Source organism: Neltuma alba, unplaced genomic scaffold (assembly GCF_004799145.2).
Source record: "Neltuma alba isolate B1F8T4 unplaced genomic scaffold, ASM479914v2 tig00010855_pilon, whole genome shotgun sequence".
NCBI classification, from domain to species: Eukaryota; Viridiplantae; Streptophyta; class Magnoliopsida; order Fabales; family Fabaceae; genus Neltuma; species Neltuma alba.
The window spans coordinates 324,669-344,653 of NW_021635649.1; the positions used below are offsets into that span (position 1 = coordinate 324,669).

Sequence of the window (19,985 nt, forward strand, 5' to 3'; positions counted from 1 at the left end):
TAGCCAACATAAACCATCTATAAACCTTGAATAGTATGATTTGCTCTAAGATCCATGTAATGTATGAAACCCCATATCTAATTCAATAAGAAAACAAACTTCGGTAGAAGATACGATATTGCTCACATTTAGGAGCACACCAGGTAAGGAAGATTAATATTAACCAAGGATTTCATCAATACATTAACAAGTCAAATTGAATGGCAGATGATTTCTTATGTCCCCTCAGCAGAACCTAATGGGGGTACCTATTTCTTTATACTCAATCCTCCTGAAAATATACATGAGACAATTTTAAAATTTACAGAACAAATTGAACTTAATAATTGCATTTAGATCCAGCTGTTCGTATTACAGAACATACAGATACACATTACTCAATCATTTAACATACATACAGCAGGGTTATGGACCTAAAGCGGGAGAAAAATAACACTGAAATCTCACTCGATATATTCATTTAGAATTGGTATATGATTCCTCGAGGACGGGGGAATTAGAATACCTGCCAAGTATTACTTGTAGATAATTTATTCTGGATATGGTTTGTATAAGAAACTACCAAATTAGGCCTTTTTTCCTCCTAAACCTATCAACATGGTCAGTGCTCATTCGAGATTTTTCTGGTTTGTTTGATATTTTAGACTTCTCAAGACTGCTATCTAAACTGTTTCGAGAAGCTTCTGGAAGATCAGCTGCCAATTCAATTGTGTCTGAAGTTCCACCTTCAGAATCCTTGCAAGCTTTGGTTTGATTCTCAGTTTTTTCTGCTGTATCTTTCTGAGAACCATTTGCGGCTGATTTAGAATTGCTAATTGTCTGTACAAATTTCTTTAGATGTTTAATGAATTCTGGGTAAAGCTCTAGATTACAATGTCCCCCACCACTTACCCATAAGGGTTCATACTTTTCCTTGCAAAGCTCCCAAAGCTGCTTCCCATGGGAACAATCCACAACTTCATCTGTTGTCCCCTGAACATAAAAACAAAAGACTGTTATCTTCACTAGTTTATAATTATAACAAAGCCTCGAGAGAAAAAGGATATGCACGGAAAATGAAGAGAAAATAATATGGGGAAGAAGCCAGCAAATGGTATTATTGGAAGAACAAATCTAGGACAGCATCCTAACCTAATGGACAATTAAGCATGCTCTGCTATGACTCTAGTTCAGAACTTACTTTAAACATTAATAAGGCATGGAACCTAGTGTTTCAATTAGTTGATAACTGAAAGGATACCTGCTACGTAAAAATCGTTGATCTAAAAGAAACACCAAAACTTATTTGCCACGCACAAGGATGAGAGGGCTACTTACATGTATAACCAAAACAGGACAGTTCACCATGCCAATTTTGTCAATATTCTGAATGGAAAAACAAATTGCATAAGTCCCCATCTTAGGAATAAAACAGACTGGAACATATTCAACGTGAATAGTCTACCTTGTAAATATCGAACCAGTATGTTCGTTTTACAGGATACAGTACCCTCAGCCCAGACAAAATTGGACTGTGCAAGACAACACCTCTCAGCCCAGGTAACCGTGAAGCAAGATCAACTGTGGGACCACTCCCAACAGATTGACCATACAATATCAACTGTTCATCTTTCACACCATATTTCTCTTTTAAGCATTTATAAGCAGCATCAATATCTGCGTATGTATTATATTCAGTCGGCTGTTTCAACAGAAAGGATAGCTGTTAACTTACAGGTAAGAATGTAAACAAGCTTCTTGTTGTCGTTGCAAAATAAACAGAAAATACAATAGTCAGACAGTACAATATTCCTTTAATCAAAATATGGTAAAGCAACAACTGGGTAGAACCACAGATCTATCATCCAGCTTCCACAGATTGTCCCCCCACCAAAGGAGTTAATTATGAACCCAAAGAAATGTCAATGGTGAAGAAAAAGAAGCTTCTATTAAAGCAGCTTAGCCACTGCAGATCCCAAAAAAGTTTTCGTGATTATTAAGATAATATCCACAAATGAGATGACCCTCAAAATTACGAAGGCTCATCATATAAAGGGGGTTAAAGCATATAAGTATGCATTTTGTCCCTTTCATTTTAAGACGAAAGTATTAAAGCAAATGTCAGCGACTCTTGTTTGGTTACTGACAGCTCTGACATAATACTTAACATCCCAAATAGACATTAAAAAATGTATTTTGCAAAAGAATCATTCTGCAAATGACTTTCTTGACCGAATGCAAGAATGTGGTGGTATTGTCCACTGATTAAAATTAAGAGTAAGGAATCAATCCAAGGCAGGTCAACAATAGGTAAATGACTATTTATACTGTCAGGCTTTCCTTGGCCAGCTAGCCCCAGAGACACTTTTAAGGTTTTAAAAAACCTCCAAGTCAAATTTGTAGGTTTCCGCATTTCTGCAAAACCAAAGATTGCAGGATGATGACTTAATAATTGAGAAAATAGGGAATCTCAAGTTGGTAGAAACAAAAAGCCTTCTGCAGACTGGGCTGTGAGTAGTGAAGACACATTATGAAGATAGAAATACAGGGGAATAGGAACAAGAGACAAACAAGAAAACGAATCATATATATTACCGCCAAAGACAATTAATCTCCAAAGATTGAAATTTTAGTATATAATCTCTAAATAATAGCAACCATAGATGATACACTTTTTTCAGGTCAATAGATACAAACTTATTACTGGGATAGCCCTAGTAGGGATAGGAAACCATATTTAATATGAAAATTAATCAAATCAAATCCACAATTACTAGAATCTTAAGTTCCCAATAAGAATCCTAACTGCCAAATTATTAACATCTTGGCCTTCATTATGGATTTACCAATCAAAGGAAGACACAATGAGGAAGAAAATGATAAAATAATAATGTAAAAAACAAAGGATGAATAGAAAACTGTTATAACTCATAACAAATCGGCTTATAAGAGAACATGCAAAAAGAGTTTAATTTCAAACAAAGTATATTAAATAGTCATGAAGAACACTGATAATAATTCTGTCTAAAGATCTAATATACGGAGTATATTTTAAAGGCACCGAAAAGTTGAGGAACCTACCTTTCCTGTTGACTGTCCATAGCCAGAGTAATCGTAACTGCAGAAATAGCAATATGAAGAGTAGTAAATAATCTAAAGGGAAGGAAAAATTAGCACTAGTGATTATATGGTGCTTCAGAATATATGATACATCTAAAAAATGGCATTTGAAAGTAAATCCCCAAATGTATTTCTCATTTGAAATAAAAGGATGCCACATGAGAACATCTTTTCCAACCAAGTAAATTAATCAACCTCTGAAGTTTGGCCAAATTACCCTTAATACCCCTTTTGTTAGACAAGTTACCTTTGGTACCCGACATTTTGTCATATTTTGCAGAAAACTGCCCTCCAATGTATTTTTTGTTGAGAAATGTTTACTTTTTGCATAACGGGACTGTGATTTTATTTTTAATATGATCATAAAGACAGAAAAGTTGCTGTTAAGCTCTAACATGGGACTATGATTTTATCCTTAATATGATAGTAAAAACATTCGAGTAATTTTATTTTTGGCAAAAATGTATATTGTATAGAAAGTTAACTTTACTGACAGAACATGACTTGGAAGTTTATTCTAGTTTTTAAAGCAAAAGGGGTATCATGAGAAATCCAGCAAAACTTTTAAGAGGTTAGTCTAATTTAAGCTTCCCAATGTTATTATTTAAAGAAATTGTAGACAAATATATATTTTGGAGCATTAAACTAGGTCCTCCAAATCTAAATAAAATGACTTAAAGAGGATGGAAAATGAGCAAAACAAGAATAAAATTTGCAAGCTTTGCAGTTGCTCCCTACAATTGATATCACAGACAAGAATATGCAATGTCACAAATATACAGATCAAAGTCAATATACTCATGATACATGCATTCAGGCCCTGTTTGGATAAACGCAGGAGGGAAAGGGAGGGGGTTTTGGGTACTTGGTAAGTCAATTACTAATGTCATCCAATACAAGATTAGTAAATAAGATCCCTGAAGGATGAGCGCCTGCAGTATCCAGGGCACCCAGAATCACTTATTAATCATGACTGCATGTGAAGTTGCATGCTCAGTTGGATACGAAGTAGTAACCCATACATTTTTCCTATCATTTTCTGTGGTTTGATATACAAGTTTAAGCATAGTTAAATAGTTTGATGTAGAGGATCACAGCAGTAATTATTATCACGCATTGCATACAATGATAAATTGTCACAGATTATGCATTTTCAACATAGAAAGATATTTTTGAGATTAAAATTTTACTGTTTTCGTTAAAATAATCCATTTGTTCACAGTCCTGCCTTAAAACAGAACCACTTTTTTCTGTTAACATGCAAGATAGACCACTGAATTTGTCACATCAGAAAAGAAAACGTGTGCGGTTGAATTGAAATATACCCCCAAGGGGTATCTTCTTACTTGTTCAAGTACTAAATTCAAATGGCCACTTCAACATACATATACAGTCTACCCGAAAAAAGTGGGTTCCATCAAGCTCAACGATTAGGAAAAAGGGGTTCTGCTGAAACAAACAAAGCACCAACTTATCCTTAATGACATATTGTATATCAATTTGTTATTGGCTCTAATTTAACCAGGCTTTCAAGGGCATGCACTGATTATTTTAATGTGACAAAGTAGCCTGTCAAGGGAAAATTTTGCTTAACACATCAAATTAGTCCTAAAAAGCCATCTCTTCAGCAGATTGGTTTGGCCATTCAAAAGAACTTCTTTAAAATGCCGTTGAAAACAATTGTTTAAATGTGACTTATCGGTTTATGGGGCTAAAAAAATTAAATCCCAAAAACCAAATTGAGACGAGAAATGCTTGCAAGGATGTTCTATTAAAACATAAAAACACACACAAAACTATCCATGATACTGCTAAAATAGCACGCCACTAAAATGGTCATTTTTGTCAACTTCATCTCTCCTCTAGTAACCATAGTCCAAATTTGTCCCATCTCCTTTACAAATTTATCCATTTCTTTGTTTTCAGATTTAGTGAAACATAATAGAAATATAATGACAAATACACTTGACAATTAATGAACAACCTCGATCTTCCATACCATATAACAATATAGGATGTTCAACTAGTTAATTTCATGTAATGAGAGCACCTATAAACCCATCAACCACTAACATTAACAGCAAAAAATATCTAAACAAGAAGTTAATAACATAGCAAAATATAAGCAAATCAAAGAGGCACCAGCTAGACTCTTTCCTTGCATATTCATTTAATCCAACAGCACAAACTTCATGAGAAGGGAAACCAAAATGATCTGCCAATACCAACAGTTACACTATCTAAACAGAAGCAGCCCAACGCTCCTAGCAAGTAAGATTCCACGATCTGTTTATAAGAAGGCAACTGAACTTCCAATGTCAGACCCAAGTTCAAGTAGACGAGGTAATCCTTGACTTTCACACAGTTCATAGCTTCTGTAATTATCTGTACCAGCAACACGGAGACAGTAAATACTTCAATCTTTCACAATATTGCCCCAGTTTATCATTTATCTGAGGATCCTAGAAACCTTCACCCTACTTCTTTCATTAGCAGAGAAATCAAACACGTTATTTCGAACTCAAGCCACGGAAGTAACGTTACAAGCTGGAGGAACCCGTCATCCAAAAAATAAAGTGGAGAAACCGATAAATCCAAGCGTAATTACGGGATGTACGCTTTTCCAAGGCCATTCGAGCACAGTATGATATTCAAGACATCATTAAAGAGTGAAATTTCAAAACGAAGCAATCAAGCTACTTGGTTTTTTCAGAAGCATCTATCCACGAATCACCCAAGAAATATTATCCTAGTTCTTCCAATCTAGAGTAAAAACTAACGGGTAGTCAGATATTGAGACAGAGAAAGCGAGCTTAAAACTCAACATCAAAGAGAAGTACCCCATCACATTAAGACGAAGCCTATTGCTCAATTCGACAAAGAGCTCGAACATCTGACCCAAATCAGCGGCATTCCCATGCGAGTAAAGCATAGTACCAGTCGGCTTGCGATGCTTGACATAAACAGCCACGATTTCATTGCCTCGACGAGTTCGAAGCTGAAGCACGTCAACGTTGTCCTTCCTGGGAACCTCAGGAATAGATAATCGACCGTCAACTTCACTGTCAGCGATCACGGTGTAAGAAGGAGGGTTAGGCGGAAAGAAGGCGAACTTGGCGGCAATTGACGAAGTAACTCCGCCCATATCTTCTTCTAGAGACACATAGACAGAATACCCCTCAATCCTCACCCTCTTCTTCGATGGAAAAAAGAAACTACGTAGACACAAAGAAGAAGAAGAAGAGGAGGAGGAGGAGCAGGGATAAAAAGAGAAGAAGGAGAGAGATGTGACGGTGACGGCAGCGATGGAGGAGAGGAGGGCGGCGCGTGGAGTTTGGTAAGGGAGTGAGAGGGGAAGTGGATTTCGATGTGGAGATCAACTTTTGCAATGGAAGAGTCATAGATTTCAATTGTGGTTTGATAGTGTCCTCAATCATATAAATACGTGAATTGAAATTGAAATATTTACTGTTTCAATTCCTTTTTCCAAAGTAGATTACTAGCTGAACAGGAAGATGCGGGTTGATCCGTGTTAGTTAGTGAGTAACTGAATATATTCTTTGTACCATCCCTTACTTCAATCCAAGAAGAAGAGTACCGTTTGGTTCAAAAAATCAGCCTTTTATTTTTCGCCAGAGTAAAATCACAGTCAACACAATGAAATACTCCACTTGTTATAAAGAGAAAACTTTCAACTAATTCACACTAAGGACAAGAAGTAACCCACTGAGTCTGTCTTAAATGAATAAAAAATTTTAACTTTACCTCTTATTAATGAGACTGTGTAAAAAAGAGAGGGAGAAACAAAAAGATATATTTAAATAGTAGTTGTATGAGCAAAATTGATAAAGAAGGATTAATGAATTCTTCAAATGACTTGTATTAAGGATAAAAAAAATTCTTACAAAAGGGATCTTATAATAAGAACCAGAAATCGTATGTGTCAAGAAACGTAATGTAATAGAGTTATGATTATTAAACATTTGTTTGGTTTACCATCATCAAGGAATCATGAAATGAAAATTTATGTTTTATCTAAACAATGAAAATAATTGTGAACTGATATCAAAGATGAAAATGGAAGGTAATTGTTTAAATGCTGATTCATAGATTATATAAATGCATATACATTGATTCATGCAAGTCTGAATTCAAATTACATAACTTTATTATGTAATATTATCCCATCCTTAATATAAGATCTCGTTTAACTTTTTTTGTTGTCCTAAATATAAGACATCAATTCACTTTGTCTCTCATATTTATCTATTTTTTCTCAAGATAGTCCTGCTAATAATGGTAGTTCTAACTAATAAATTTGATTAGTAAGGATATTTTAAGAAAGACAACACTTATTTATTACAAATAACTAATTTAACTTATTTTCTTCATCTACTCAAATTAGTCAACTAACTCTTATATTTAGAACCGAAGGTAGTATAAATGAAGTGGTTTATTGTAATATGTTGTAATGATGATTGTGTTAGATTATTTTATTGTGCTAATCAAATATCATTGCAGAACCAAGAATGCATCTTATTGTAGGTAAAATTTAACCAAAAATGTCAAAGTTTTGAACTTGTAAATGAGAAACATTTCCAGCTTTTTTTTTGTCAAAAAGTAAATAAATAATTTAAACCATTTTTAAAAGAACTCAAGTTTTAAATTTTTAACTTAAATAGAATAGAATTAAAGTACAAATTTATCATAAAAATTTTAAGTGTTAAGCAACCCGACCGTTTGTTTGGGTTCAATAGTATCCCAAAAATATAAAAGTGTTGGAATGTTAAAAATATTAATTGCCAATGTCAATATTCTAACAATTAATGTTAGTTTTTTTAACAGTAAACGACAAAATTACAATGTCTTTAAACTTCTAAATCAACATTGAACCTCAAAACAACTTGCGGGTATATAGCACTCTTAAGTAAAAATTTTCATAACAAATTTATGTCTTAACATAATAAAATATCTTACATATGATATGTTCATAGATAATGAAATGTGATTTACAGCACTCTATTTATTTATGTAATGGATAATTTTAAGAGGTGATATGAGTGAATGAAGGGTATATGAGAATTTAGGCTTCGAACTCTTTTAAGTAACCAAATACATTTAGTCGTAATATATATATTTGGTAAGTTTGTGTTATCTAATTTTTTTTTATGGAAAAAATGCCAATGATACCACATTTTAAAAATATTTACTGATTATTATTCTTGGAAAATTAAATGTTGGGCGAATCTAGCCAGCTCGAATTTAATTAGTCACTTCTTACAGGCAAAATGACATAATCCAAAACGAGGGGGGAAAGAAGAGTTTATCACTAGCTTTTAATATTGATTATCTTTCTTTAAATTAAATTGACGGTTCGACAAAGGTTCATTTAATTGTATTTCATTTTCATGACAAGATATTGTAAATTTAAGTCAAGTATTTTTTTTTTTTAACCGACAATTTTAAGTCAAGCATGTTCTTCTAGAATCAGTAGGAATAGAATCCTACAGCACTATGCATTGGATAAAGAATTAATGTCAAGTTTGAAAGACATTTGTCTAAGTGACTGAAAATATTCAAATTATAAATTCAAAATTGTGAATATTTGCATATAATTTTAATCAACATTTAGTATAAAAACAAGACAACTTTTTTCTTTTGGAACAAAAAAACATTTGGTATGAAACAAAATGACGTTCAGATCAAATGCATGTTCATGTTATATAAATTCTCTCAATTGAAGATGAAAAAATGGTGAAATTCATTTTTATATTTCTAAAGACTCGGTTATCTCTTTAAAACCACTCTTCCAAAAGAAAAAAAAAAAAGCAAAATTATTTCAACAAAGAAAAACGATATTTGAGTCCCTTATAAGATTTTTTTTTTTGGCCAGAGTCCCTTATAAGGGACTCAGTTATTTTCTTAAGATGTAAATATCATCATCAAATATTTTGCTAGAAGCAGCAAACATTGTAAACTTTTTTTGAATATAAAAGTACACATAAAATTTTTAAAATGGTTTAAAAATTTCATAACAGTTAAGTTAACTAATATTGATCATTTTAACAAACATATCAAGTTATCAACTAAGAAAATGGTACAAAAATATATATAAAATTTTCAAAATAATAAAAAAATCATATGTAGTTTTCAAAATGATACAAAAATAACCAAATATATATATGAATTTTTCAATGGTTATAATATTCTTGCATCATTTTGAAAATTTCATATATATTTTTACATTATTTTCTTGGTCTACATTTCTACTAAACGCTCAATATTGATTGACTTAATAGCCATGACATTTTTAGGCTATCTTAAAAAATTTTATTTTTACTTAGACTAAAAAAAAGTTTGTGATGTTATATTTGCATTTTTATCGTTTTCTATACTTTTTTTCACATGACTTCAATTGTGACCTTATATTAAAAGCACAAGAATTTGCTCCCTAGGAGTGGAAAGGAAACATCCTTGTTGGGCCCCAGCCCGCAATTTAGAAGATCCGGATAGAATTTGGCGGGCCCACATAGAGACCTGAGCAAGTATTAGGTTTAATGGAATGAGCTAGTTTCTCACAATAAGACTCAAAAGTTCAGATGTCTAATGAAAGAATGTTTATATTTAGTGTCTGTTAGTACCTTTGAATAAAATTGTTTCATATCTATGTGCAGCAAAGAAAAAAAAAAAAAAGAGTGGAGTCTAACCCGGAAACGGCATCGCGTTTGGGGGTTGAGGGGGCCCACTTGAGGGGGTGACGTGTACAGAAAATGTTGACGTGTCAGGGGCTAATGCAATGTTTGCTTGGCGGGTAGGAAAGAAAGAGATGGGAGAGAGGGCATGTGAGGTGTTTTCGGTTAGTGGAATTGTGGGGGCATTTCCCATGTGTGATTACCTTCTTTGGCTCTCGTTTTTACGCCGCACGACTCCCACGCTCACTCATTCTCCACGCGCCACCACTTTTTCACATTGCAAATTTACAATTATTTCTTCTTCTTAACTGCTTCTCTTCTGATTTCCTTTACAAGGTACAAAGAATGAAACAATATATAAATTATTAATTTTTTATATAAATACACGATTTTATGTTTTATTTATTATTGAATAAATTGAATGGGAGTAAAGTTAAAAAGTTAACCAAATTAATAAAATTTAATATTTCTTTTGGTTTTGGTGAAATATGTTAAAGGTGCCTTGTAAATAGAAAATAAAAATATTTTTAAGAAAATTATTTTTTTCTAATTTGATCTTTTAAATTTTGTTTTAAGCTCTTCCATCATATATCAAATTAAGATTTCTGTGTTTGCTATTGGTACTACGATCATATTTTTACTTCTTTAGCATAAAATATATTTGACTGGGATTTGTTAAATGAACAACACTATTTATTTATAATTAATGAATAGTATAACTCGTTATAATTTTTATATTTTATATAAATTGTTATTCTACGTGTATGTGTGTGTGTAGATAAATGTAATACATGAATCACACACATCATTTAGCAATTAGCATGCTATATATATATAGTTCCTAAGGCATGAACAATGAGGATCAATATAAGTTTTAGTTGGACCAAATTTTTATATTTATAGAACTAAAATTTAATATAAAATTCTTCATTCATTTTCATGTTTGATAATAACGTTTCAATAATTTTAAAAGGAAATTTATAAGTCACAACTACTCTCTCTGGTCCTAAATATAAGTTCTATTTTATACACTATAAAATATATCTTATATTTAGAACCAAAAGAATAAAATATAAAAAAATATAATTATAATATAAGTTGGGCGAATTTGAAAAAATATAATTAATTTTTTTAGATCTAATTATAATTTGTCATAAATGTGAAAAGATCACATTGACCCTTCAATTTTAAACACGTTTAGTTGTAAAGAAAAAAAATGTATAGATTTATGTTTCTTGCATTTAACTGGATTTATTTGAGGACTAAACATAAGCTAAGTGATTAGGCTTAATTAGTAGTCCTACAAATTTTTTATGTCCTTCTTTCTTAAACTCTCATTCATCTTATTTTAAAGCTCTTTTATTTTATTGCTCCACTTTTCCACTCTTTTATTGTTTTAGATGGGAAAATTTTTTTAATTAAATATGTAAGTAATAATAATTAGATATTACAAGTAGAATAAAACCCATAATTTTTCTATTTATAAGAAGAGCTTTCATGCCATTAGAAAAGGGTTTTGACAAAAATTTTAAAAACACCTAATTCACCTCACTTTTTTTTTAATAAACACGAGTATTTTTTTTATTGGAGATGGTTTTACTAGAAAATAAATTACATCAATTCTTATCTCAATATACTTTAATTTCATTTTAAATCTAAACCAAATAATATTAATAGAAAATTAATCTTAAGATATGCAAGGAATATATAAATCCCAGCCACTATTTTTAAGATGTAACATAATGATCCTTTAACCCAATAACTTATAAGATGACCAAGATAATTACATGGTCCTTCTTCACACGTAGTGTTAAATCTCTGGGCTTATTGGTCATAAAATTTTCAATTTATAACATTACATTAAAGCATGTGATTAACACGCTCTTGTATTTGTATATATGTTTGCTTTATGCACAATTATAGGTATATCATCCTTGTCCACTTGTATGGTATTGATATATAATGTATAATGACTTGAGTCACAATTAGTGATTCAAAATATTACTTTCAATATTTGTCATATTTCGCTCTAGGCATCAAAGCGATATCAGACATATCGTTATTTTCCATCACTACTAGTTCCACACTGCTCTGATACCAAGAGCAAAATAAGGAAAATATTAAAAATAATATTGAGTAACTAGTTGTGGCTTATGTCATGCATTATATAAATCCTGAAGCACTCAAGCAGAATTTAATCAACAATAATGCAATTATACTTGTAGATTGATGATGAGAGCCTTTGTCGTTCGCCTTGGGGTTCCCAATCAAAAATAAATCCAAGCAATACAATATAGTGCAAAACTCGGGTCGTTTCATTTTGAGAAGCCTTTAATTAAAATCCTAAGCAACTAAGTATCAAAAACAAAGAACTGAGTTGGAAAGGGATTGATTTTCTTTTTAACTAACTAATTGGCAAAATTTAAAAGGATGTAAAATGAGTAAATAATTTTTGGATTTTTAGTTTATAAAATGGATATGAATGAAATAAACAAAGAGAATTAACAAGTGACAGCAAATGGAAAAGCAATCCTCTAGCACAATGATTAAGGCTATCATTACTTCAATTAATTTGGGAGTTAGCTAAATTCAAAAGACTCTAAGGGCCACCCCTTAGACTCGGTTTAATTAGAATAATCAACACCAAGCCACCTTGCATATTAATTATTCACAATTAAACTGTTTCAGCACAATTAGCCAAAAGAGAATCAAAGAAAAGCAATTAACATTTTTAGTCCAATAACCAAGCCACCTTGAATTACCACTGAATGTTCACAATAATTTCAAAACATAGTCTGACCCAGTACAATGTAAAGAAATTAAAGCGAATCACAGCATAATGTTAAATGCTAATCAAAGATTCCAATAACTACAACCAATCTCAATACAAATATAAATCATCACAGCCCATTCAAACATTATAAAATTTATTCTAAGACCTAGAAATCATAATTATAATGAAAGAAGTAAAGATTAGAAGAGTTGAAACTCCCCTTTGAAGCTCTAAGTTCAAGCCATAACTATTGCTCTAGAGAATTGGAGGATTTAGCTACTCTTAACCATCACAACCACAGCTCCAACAAACCAATTCGGTTCAGCCATGAAGAACAAAGAAGATGAATGCTGGGGGTATGATTTCACTGTGGAAGCTCACGCTGAATCCTCTTCCTTCACGCCACTGGTTTGCTATTTCTATTCGTGCCTCTCGCCTCTCAACTCATGGGCCGCGTCTTTGGTCTTCGCCGCCTCCAGCTCTTTCCGTGTTCAGCTCCTTTTTTTTTCCTCCCGCGTGTGTGTTGCTCTCCGAAGATGATGGATGATTAATTGGGTATTAGGTTATTAGTGGGGTGGGGCAAAACGTTCCTTCTTTTTAATTATCTTTTTATTTTATTTTATTTTATTTTATTTTCTTTTTAATTTTCATTTTTATTTCTTCCAAAACCTGTAAACAAAATTCAAGGATAAGGTAGCATTAATTGTCCTCAAAAATCAATTAATCAAAATTAAACCAAAATATGACAATTTTGCCCCTATAAAATAATAATTCAAAATAAAATATATTAAAGTCAATTACCAATCAATTAAGGCCAAAAAGACTAATTAAGTTAACAAAACCCATATAAAAGATATCAAAATATATAAAAATAATTGAGTTTGTCAACTCCCCCACACTTAGCCTTTTGCACTCCTGGGCAAAACATCATTAAAGAAGAATCCAATAGAGACACTCAATGCAAGCAAACACAAAACTAACTAAGCATGAATGTGCAATTAACTCAAGCAACCTTTATTCCTAATCAATCAACAATTGTAGAATACTTCAGTGCAAAGAAATTAACACTTGAAACATAACAGGATAAAAGAAGAGAAACATAATAGAGCTCACATAGGGTACAAGTGTTTCACTCATCTCTCAAATAGGAAAAATTTCACTCAATCCACCTAGATTAGCACTTACCATAAGCTTGTAGAAATTCTAATATCTCCACCACTAACATACCTTAGACTTATGATCAAGGGGACTTGAAGGGCTGTAATGTTGGAAAGCAAGGTCAAATGAATGAAAGGAACTAGCAAGTGAAATACATGAGTAATAAAGTATCAACTCAAAGTGAGTTTAAGTACAATCATAAAAGAACACCAAAGTGCAGATTTTAAAATTTTGAAACAGAAATTCTTGCTCTTCAAACCACCATTAAATGTCTTATTTCAAATTTATTCTTTTGTTGCAACTTATTTTCTCTTCTTTGTTTTTTTCTTTTTCTTTTTCTTTTTTTTTTGCTTTTCTTTTTTTCTTCTTTTTTCTCTCTCTCTCTCTGTGTTTTTTTTGGCATCCAAACCCAAGAAGGCAGAGATATAGACTTTAATGATGTACTTTTCAAAATGAAAAACCAAATAACTCATGCAAAACACCTGCTTAAAAAAAATGAATGGAATGAAAGTGAAGGCTCAAAGGGGTGAATAAAGGTTGAATGAAGTGGTTTGTGTTTGGGTAAAGGTTTAGAAATGAATGCCCCTATCATCTTCACAAACCTAGGTATTAATGCAGCTTTGAAAAAGAATCTAGACAAGTTCTAGAGGTTAACCAAAACTAGATGAAAATCACACAAGATGAGAAAATATATGGCTCAACAATCCTTCCATCAAGGCTTTCTCCAAGATGTTTCCTCCTTAAGGATCAAGCTATGAAACAAGGTCAATAACACTGCACCAAAGACATTCTACTATGCTAACCAACTAAGAACAGGAATCACTCAGATCAATGCAATCAAACTCAGCCGTGCAATATTCACAAGCATTGTGCAAAAAGATTTTAAAAGAGATGCCCAAAGATTACAAAAATCAAAATTCAGCAACAGAGAAAACAGCAACTCGCCCATACAGCAGTGCGAACACTGAGGCGAATAAAAACAGGAGGACACAGAAACCAACAATAAAATTCCTAAGCAAGAATTACTCTCAAATCATGCGATGCAATTCAGAAATCAACCAATAAGGCAAAGAAGAGAGCAATTATAGCAGCAATACTTAGGAAACAGGAGCAAATCCAAAGGCAAAGTTTTTTTTTTTTGAAAACAAATTCTAACAAAACATTACACTTACTCCCCCACACTTAATCCTTGCATTGTCCTCAATGCAAGCTTAGACTAAAGATATGAACAATTAGAAGCTCAAAATGTCCAAGGACAAGGTAGGAAAAGTACTGCATGCAACTAATAACAAACAATAAAACAAAACACCAACACCCTTTTACTACTGGCTATGTCCCTCCCCTACAATTATCTCACAAAACAAGCAAGTAATTCAAAAGATAAGAGTTAAGGAAGGAAAGGGACAACCTTTAGAACGAAATCTTTTCAAACTCTTGTAGGAGAAGTTCTCATCCCGAATGAGAAACATATATCCCTTCAGTGTGCTCACTTCTCCATTGACATTTCTTGGTGATGAGGGTTCCTGCAAGGGAAACATTGAACAAGCAGCAGTATCTAGTCCAAAAAGAAAAACTTGGAAAGATCTAGAGTGGCATAGGTATATCTGAGTGGCAAAATCTTCCAAGTAAATATCACATCCAAGAAAGTCAATAGGATTCCTTTCTATAGGAATCAAATAATCTGGAATATTTTCAAAAATGTCTTGTGTATGCAAAGCGAAAAATGAAGAATCCAACTGACAGTTGTTGGAGTACATCACATCACTTTTACTAACACAAGAGGTGGATGAAAAAAGAGTGGAAGAAGAAGAAGATTCATGCAGAATATGATTATGCAATGCAATATTATTATTTACATAGCTAGCTAAGTCAGGAGGTAAATCACAAGACAAAATTTGTTGAAAAGACTCATCTACATGCATAATTTTGTCAGTCAAAATTTCAGAGTCTTTCTCAACAACACTAGAAGCTACTAAATCAAAGGAATTATCATGCAATTGGTTCTCAAGGCAATGATCATTCTCACATTTGTCATCAATAATTGCACTCAAACAAGATTTAGCAACCTTAATGTTCTCATACTTATCAATAACAGTACTTTCAACACTAGGAAGAGAAACATGGTTGGCATGTGAATCATCACACAAAACAGCATCTTCATCCAAATCACTACCACTAAGAGCAACAAGATGAGTATTAGCATGTTCAAAAACATGAGGGGATTCACAGACCATTTCTTCATCCACCTCAATATCACTCATATTATCAAAAGCTTCAACAGGAATAGTAGTTATAGCACAAGAATCAATCTCCTCAAGAAGAGGATCAATATTACCTGATGTCAGGCACAAGTCCTTATGAGTTTATAGATGCTCTTGCTTCATCTCAGCTTCTTGTATGAGTAAATCTGGGCACTTTGGTTCATCCTTCCCATTCTCGTATTCAATTTAAGCTATATCACTCAAGATCTTCTTCAATGCACTCTTACATTCTCCTAACTCTTCCTCTGATTCCTTTGAAATTCCAAATATCCGTGCTTCTTCAAGTAATCCATGATAGTATGAATTTAAGCAATCATAAGCTTCTCTTAAAAATTGTATCTGGTCCTTCTTAGGAATAGTAAGAAATGGGTCAGATTCATTGAATTGATGTTTATGAGATTGGTAGAGAGAATGATACTTGGATTGGGATGAGGGTTGGTGGTAGTATTGATATGGAAAAGGAGATGGTTCTTGGTGGTATGTATACGGTGGAGATATATGATTAAAGTATGGTTGGTGAGGTTCGAGTGATGGGTTAGGTGATTGATGTGGAGGATGGTTCATCCAAGAAGGGTCATGGGTAGAGAGGTGATTAGGCATTTGAGACTCTAGCTGAGCTTGGAAGGAGTCCAACTGTTGTAACAACTCTTCAATCTCTTGAGAGCATGTTGAATTAGAAGATGTTTCATTCCATGTACTATTTCATGAAAAAAAGTGAGAGTGCGAGGGTAGATCATGATTGCTATTAAACCAAGCCATGAGTCACACAATCAATTCCTAACAAAAGCCAATCTAAAGAAACTCAAAGCAATCCTAAAAAACTAGAAAAATCAAAAAATTAACACAAAAACACACAAACAGAAAAATCTGAAAAAATTCCAAAAAAGAAAGAAAATTAGAAAAAGTAGGGAAAACGTTTGAATTTGGCCAAAATATGCTAGGGCTAATACTATAGCTATTAGTCTTGCTTAAAATGCCCAAAACCTTTAGAATACCAATTTTCAGAATTTTCTGGGTGAAAAAATTTTTTTAGTTCCAGCAAACTGATTTTTTTTTTAAAACACAAAATTTTGCCAAATTTTGGATGTAGATCCAACATTATGATGCAAAGACATGCAAGTGTCTATATCTATATGCAAAACAAAGAAAAATCAAGATATTTGGTTGTATTTTTTTAAAAATTTTTTTGATGCAAATGAAAGAAATGCAATGAAAAACTATGAACCAATGCAAACTACCTAAAGATGCTAAAACTAACTACATGCAAAAACTAAAAAGCTCAAAGACCAAGTCAACCAAAGATTGACACTTAGTTACTTGGGAACCATTTTTTTTTTACTCCCCGGCAACGACGCCACTTGATGATGAGAGCCTTTGTCGTTCGCTTTGGAGTTCCCAATCAAAAATAAATCCAAGCAATGCAATATAGTGCAAAACTCGGATCGTTTCACTTTGAGGAGCTTTTAATTGAAATCCTAAGCAACTAAGTATCAAAAACAAAGAATTGAGTTGGAAAGGGATTGATTTTCTTTTTAACTAACTAATTGGCAAAATTTAAAAGGATGTAAAATGAGTAAATAATTTTTGGATTTTTAGTTTATAAAATGGATATGAATGAAATAAACAAAGAGAATTAACAAGTGACAGCAAATGGAAAAGCAATCCTCTAGCACAATGATTAAGGCTATCATTACTTCAATTAATTTGGGAGTTAGCTAAATTCAAAAGACTCTAAGGGCCACCCCTTAGACTCGGTTTAATTAGAATAATCAACACCAAGCCACCTTGCATATTAATTATTCACAATTAAACTGTTTCAGCACAATTAGCCAAAAAGAGAATCAAAGAAAAGCAATTAACATTTTTAGTCCAATAACCAAGCCACCTTGAATTACCACTGAATGTTCACAATAATTTCAAAACATAGTCTGACCCAGTACAATGTAAAGAAATTAAAGCTAATCACAGCATAATGTTAAATGCTAATCAAAGATTCCAATAACTACAACCAATCTCAATACAAATATAAATCATCACAGCCCATTCAAACATTATAAAATTCATTCTAAGACCTAGAAATCACAATTATAATGAAAGAAGTAAAGATTAGAAGAGTTGAAACTCCCCTTTGAAGCTCTAAGTTCAAGCCATAACTATTGCTCTAGAGAATTGGAGGATTTAGCTACTCTTAACCATCACAACCACAGCTCCAACAAACCAATTCGGTTCAGCCATGAAGAACAAAGAAGATGAATGCTGGGGGTGTGATTTCACTGTGGAAGCTCACGCTAAATCCTTTTCCTTCACGCCGCTAGTTTGCTATTTCTATTCGTGCCTCTCGCCTCTCAACTCATGGGTCGCGTCTTTGGTCTTCGCCGCCTCCAGCTCTTTCCGTGTTCAGCTCCTTTTTTTTTTCCTCCCGCGTGTGTGTTGCTCTCCGAAGATGATGGATGATTAATTGGGTATTAGGTTATTAGTGGGGTGGGGCAAAACGCAACGTTTTGCCCCCTTCTTTTTAATTATCTTTTTATTTTATTTTATTTTATTTTATTTTCTTTTTAATTTTCATTTTTATTTCTTCCAAAAACCTGTAAACAAAATTCAAGGATAAGGTAGCATTAATTGTCCTCAAAAATCAATTAATCAAAATTAAACCAAAATATGACAATTTTGCCCCTATAAAATAATAATTCAAAATAAAATATATTAAAGTCAATTACCAATCAATTAAGGCCAAAAAGACTAATTAAGTTAACAAAACCCATATAAAAGATATCAAAATATATAAAAATAATTGAGTTTGTCATAGATATTTTGATGTGCATGGTAGAATAGGATGATGAGACTAAACACTACTAAAAAAAAGTCATTTTCATATGTTCTGGAGGCTCTTTTTCGTCTGTTTAAAAGGAGACGTGAACAAAGGAGACATAGATAGAAGTTAGATATACGTCTGTTACTAACAAACGAATATAGGGTATCATATTTGTCTGTTCAATATGAACAGACAAATATATGAAATCATATTCGTTTGTTGAAGAACAGATGAATATGATACCGTATATTCATCTGTTTATATTGAACAGACGAATATCTCAAGAAAAAAACGTTTTTTGCATGCAAGATTGCCCGTTTTCTTTACAGAAAACCCTGAATTCACCTGTTTATACTAAACAGATGAATATCTCAAGAAAAAAAAATGTTTTCTGCATGCGAAATTGCTCATTTTCTTTATAGAAAACCCTGGAAGATGGAACCAAAACAGAGTACAAGTTGAATTCAACCAAAACAATAGTAACCTAGCAGAGCCAGACCCATTCCATACAAAAAGAATCCATAATCCTAATAACATTCCAATCATATGTTTTAACAATCAAAATAACCCTACACATGCATGATACAATAAATTTCAGTACCATCTAACCCTTTTAATCTCATTTATCATTTTGAGAATAGAACTCTTGAAGTTATCCTACCAAATGATCTCAAATAGCATCAATCTCTTCATCAGTGTAGTAATTGTCATCATTAAAAGTCTGTAAGTAATAAGAAGATTGAATTCATCAAGATTCTAAATTTAAAAAAACAACAACAATTCAATAGGAAAAAGCAACTAATCATAATTAAACTGATTATTACCATCTCAAAATTTTTAATATATCCAGAGTCAATAATTTCGTACATGAAACAGATAATATAATATCTGCACTTTGTACTTCCTAGTTGTAGATGACACTATAAAATCAAAATGAGTAGGAAAGATGAATATGTATATATATATATATAGTTAATGACATGAAAGAATTGAAAATGAAAACACTTACTTTTGGTTTGTGCCAAACAGTCTTACCATTTTTTCCCTCGCGATTCCCACCCCGTATATAATATGTCTTTAAAGACCTATGATGAAACAAAAATGATTAGACATTAGAACAACTTAATGAAATAGGAAAACTAAATATATGATGACAAAACTTACATGGTGAAGACACATTTCATTTC

At 32.4% G+C, this 19,985-nt stretch overlaps 1 protein-coding gene across 2 annotated transcripts; it reads right to left on the reverse strand.

The window, feature by feature from the left end:
- Positions 1-286: 286 nt before the first annotated feature.
- Positions 287-6,512, reverse strand: LOC114759473 (alpha/beta hydrolase domain-containing protein 17B-like). 2 transcript variants are annotated; one of them, XM_028948651.1, is made up of 5 exons: positions 5,940-6,510; positions 3,061-3,097; positions 1,445-1,681; positions 1,318-1,365; positions 287-972 (listed from the first exon to the last, which is right to left on the reverse strand). In XM_028948651.1, the coding sequence occupies exons 1-5, from the start codon at positions 6,242-6,244 to the stop codon at positions 559-561; spliced, it is 1,041 nt and encodes a 346-aa protein (XP_028804484.1). In that variant the 5' UTR covers positions 6,245-6,510; the 3' UTR covers positions 287-558. The 2 variants fall into 2 exon arrangements, with proteins under 2 accessions (XP_028804484.1, XP_028804485.1); XM_028948652.1 differs by having other exon boundaries at positions 888-962; positions 5,940-6,512.
- Between the last annotated feature and the right edge of the window lie 13,473 nt (positions 6,513-19,985).

Excerpts from the sequence above, each read along its gene's own strand:
- LOC114759473 (XM_028948651.1), bottom strand. The coding sequence starts at position 6,244 with ATGGGCGGAGTTACTTCGTCAATTGCCGCCAAGTTCGCCTTCTTTCCG. Across the intron at positions 3,098-5,939 it reads CTTCGTCTTAATGTGATGGG|TTACGATTACTCTGGCTATG; the intron begins GTACTTCTCTTT and ends CTATTTCTGCAG. Across the intron at positions 1,682-3,060 it reads ATGGACAGTCAACAGGAAAG|CCGACTGAATATAATACATA; the intron begins GTAGGTTCCTCA and ends CTGTTGAAACAG.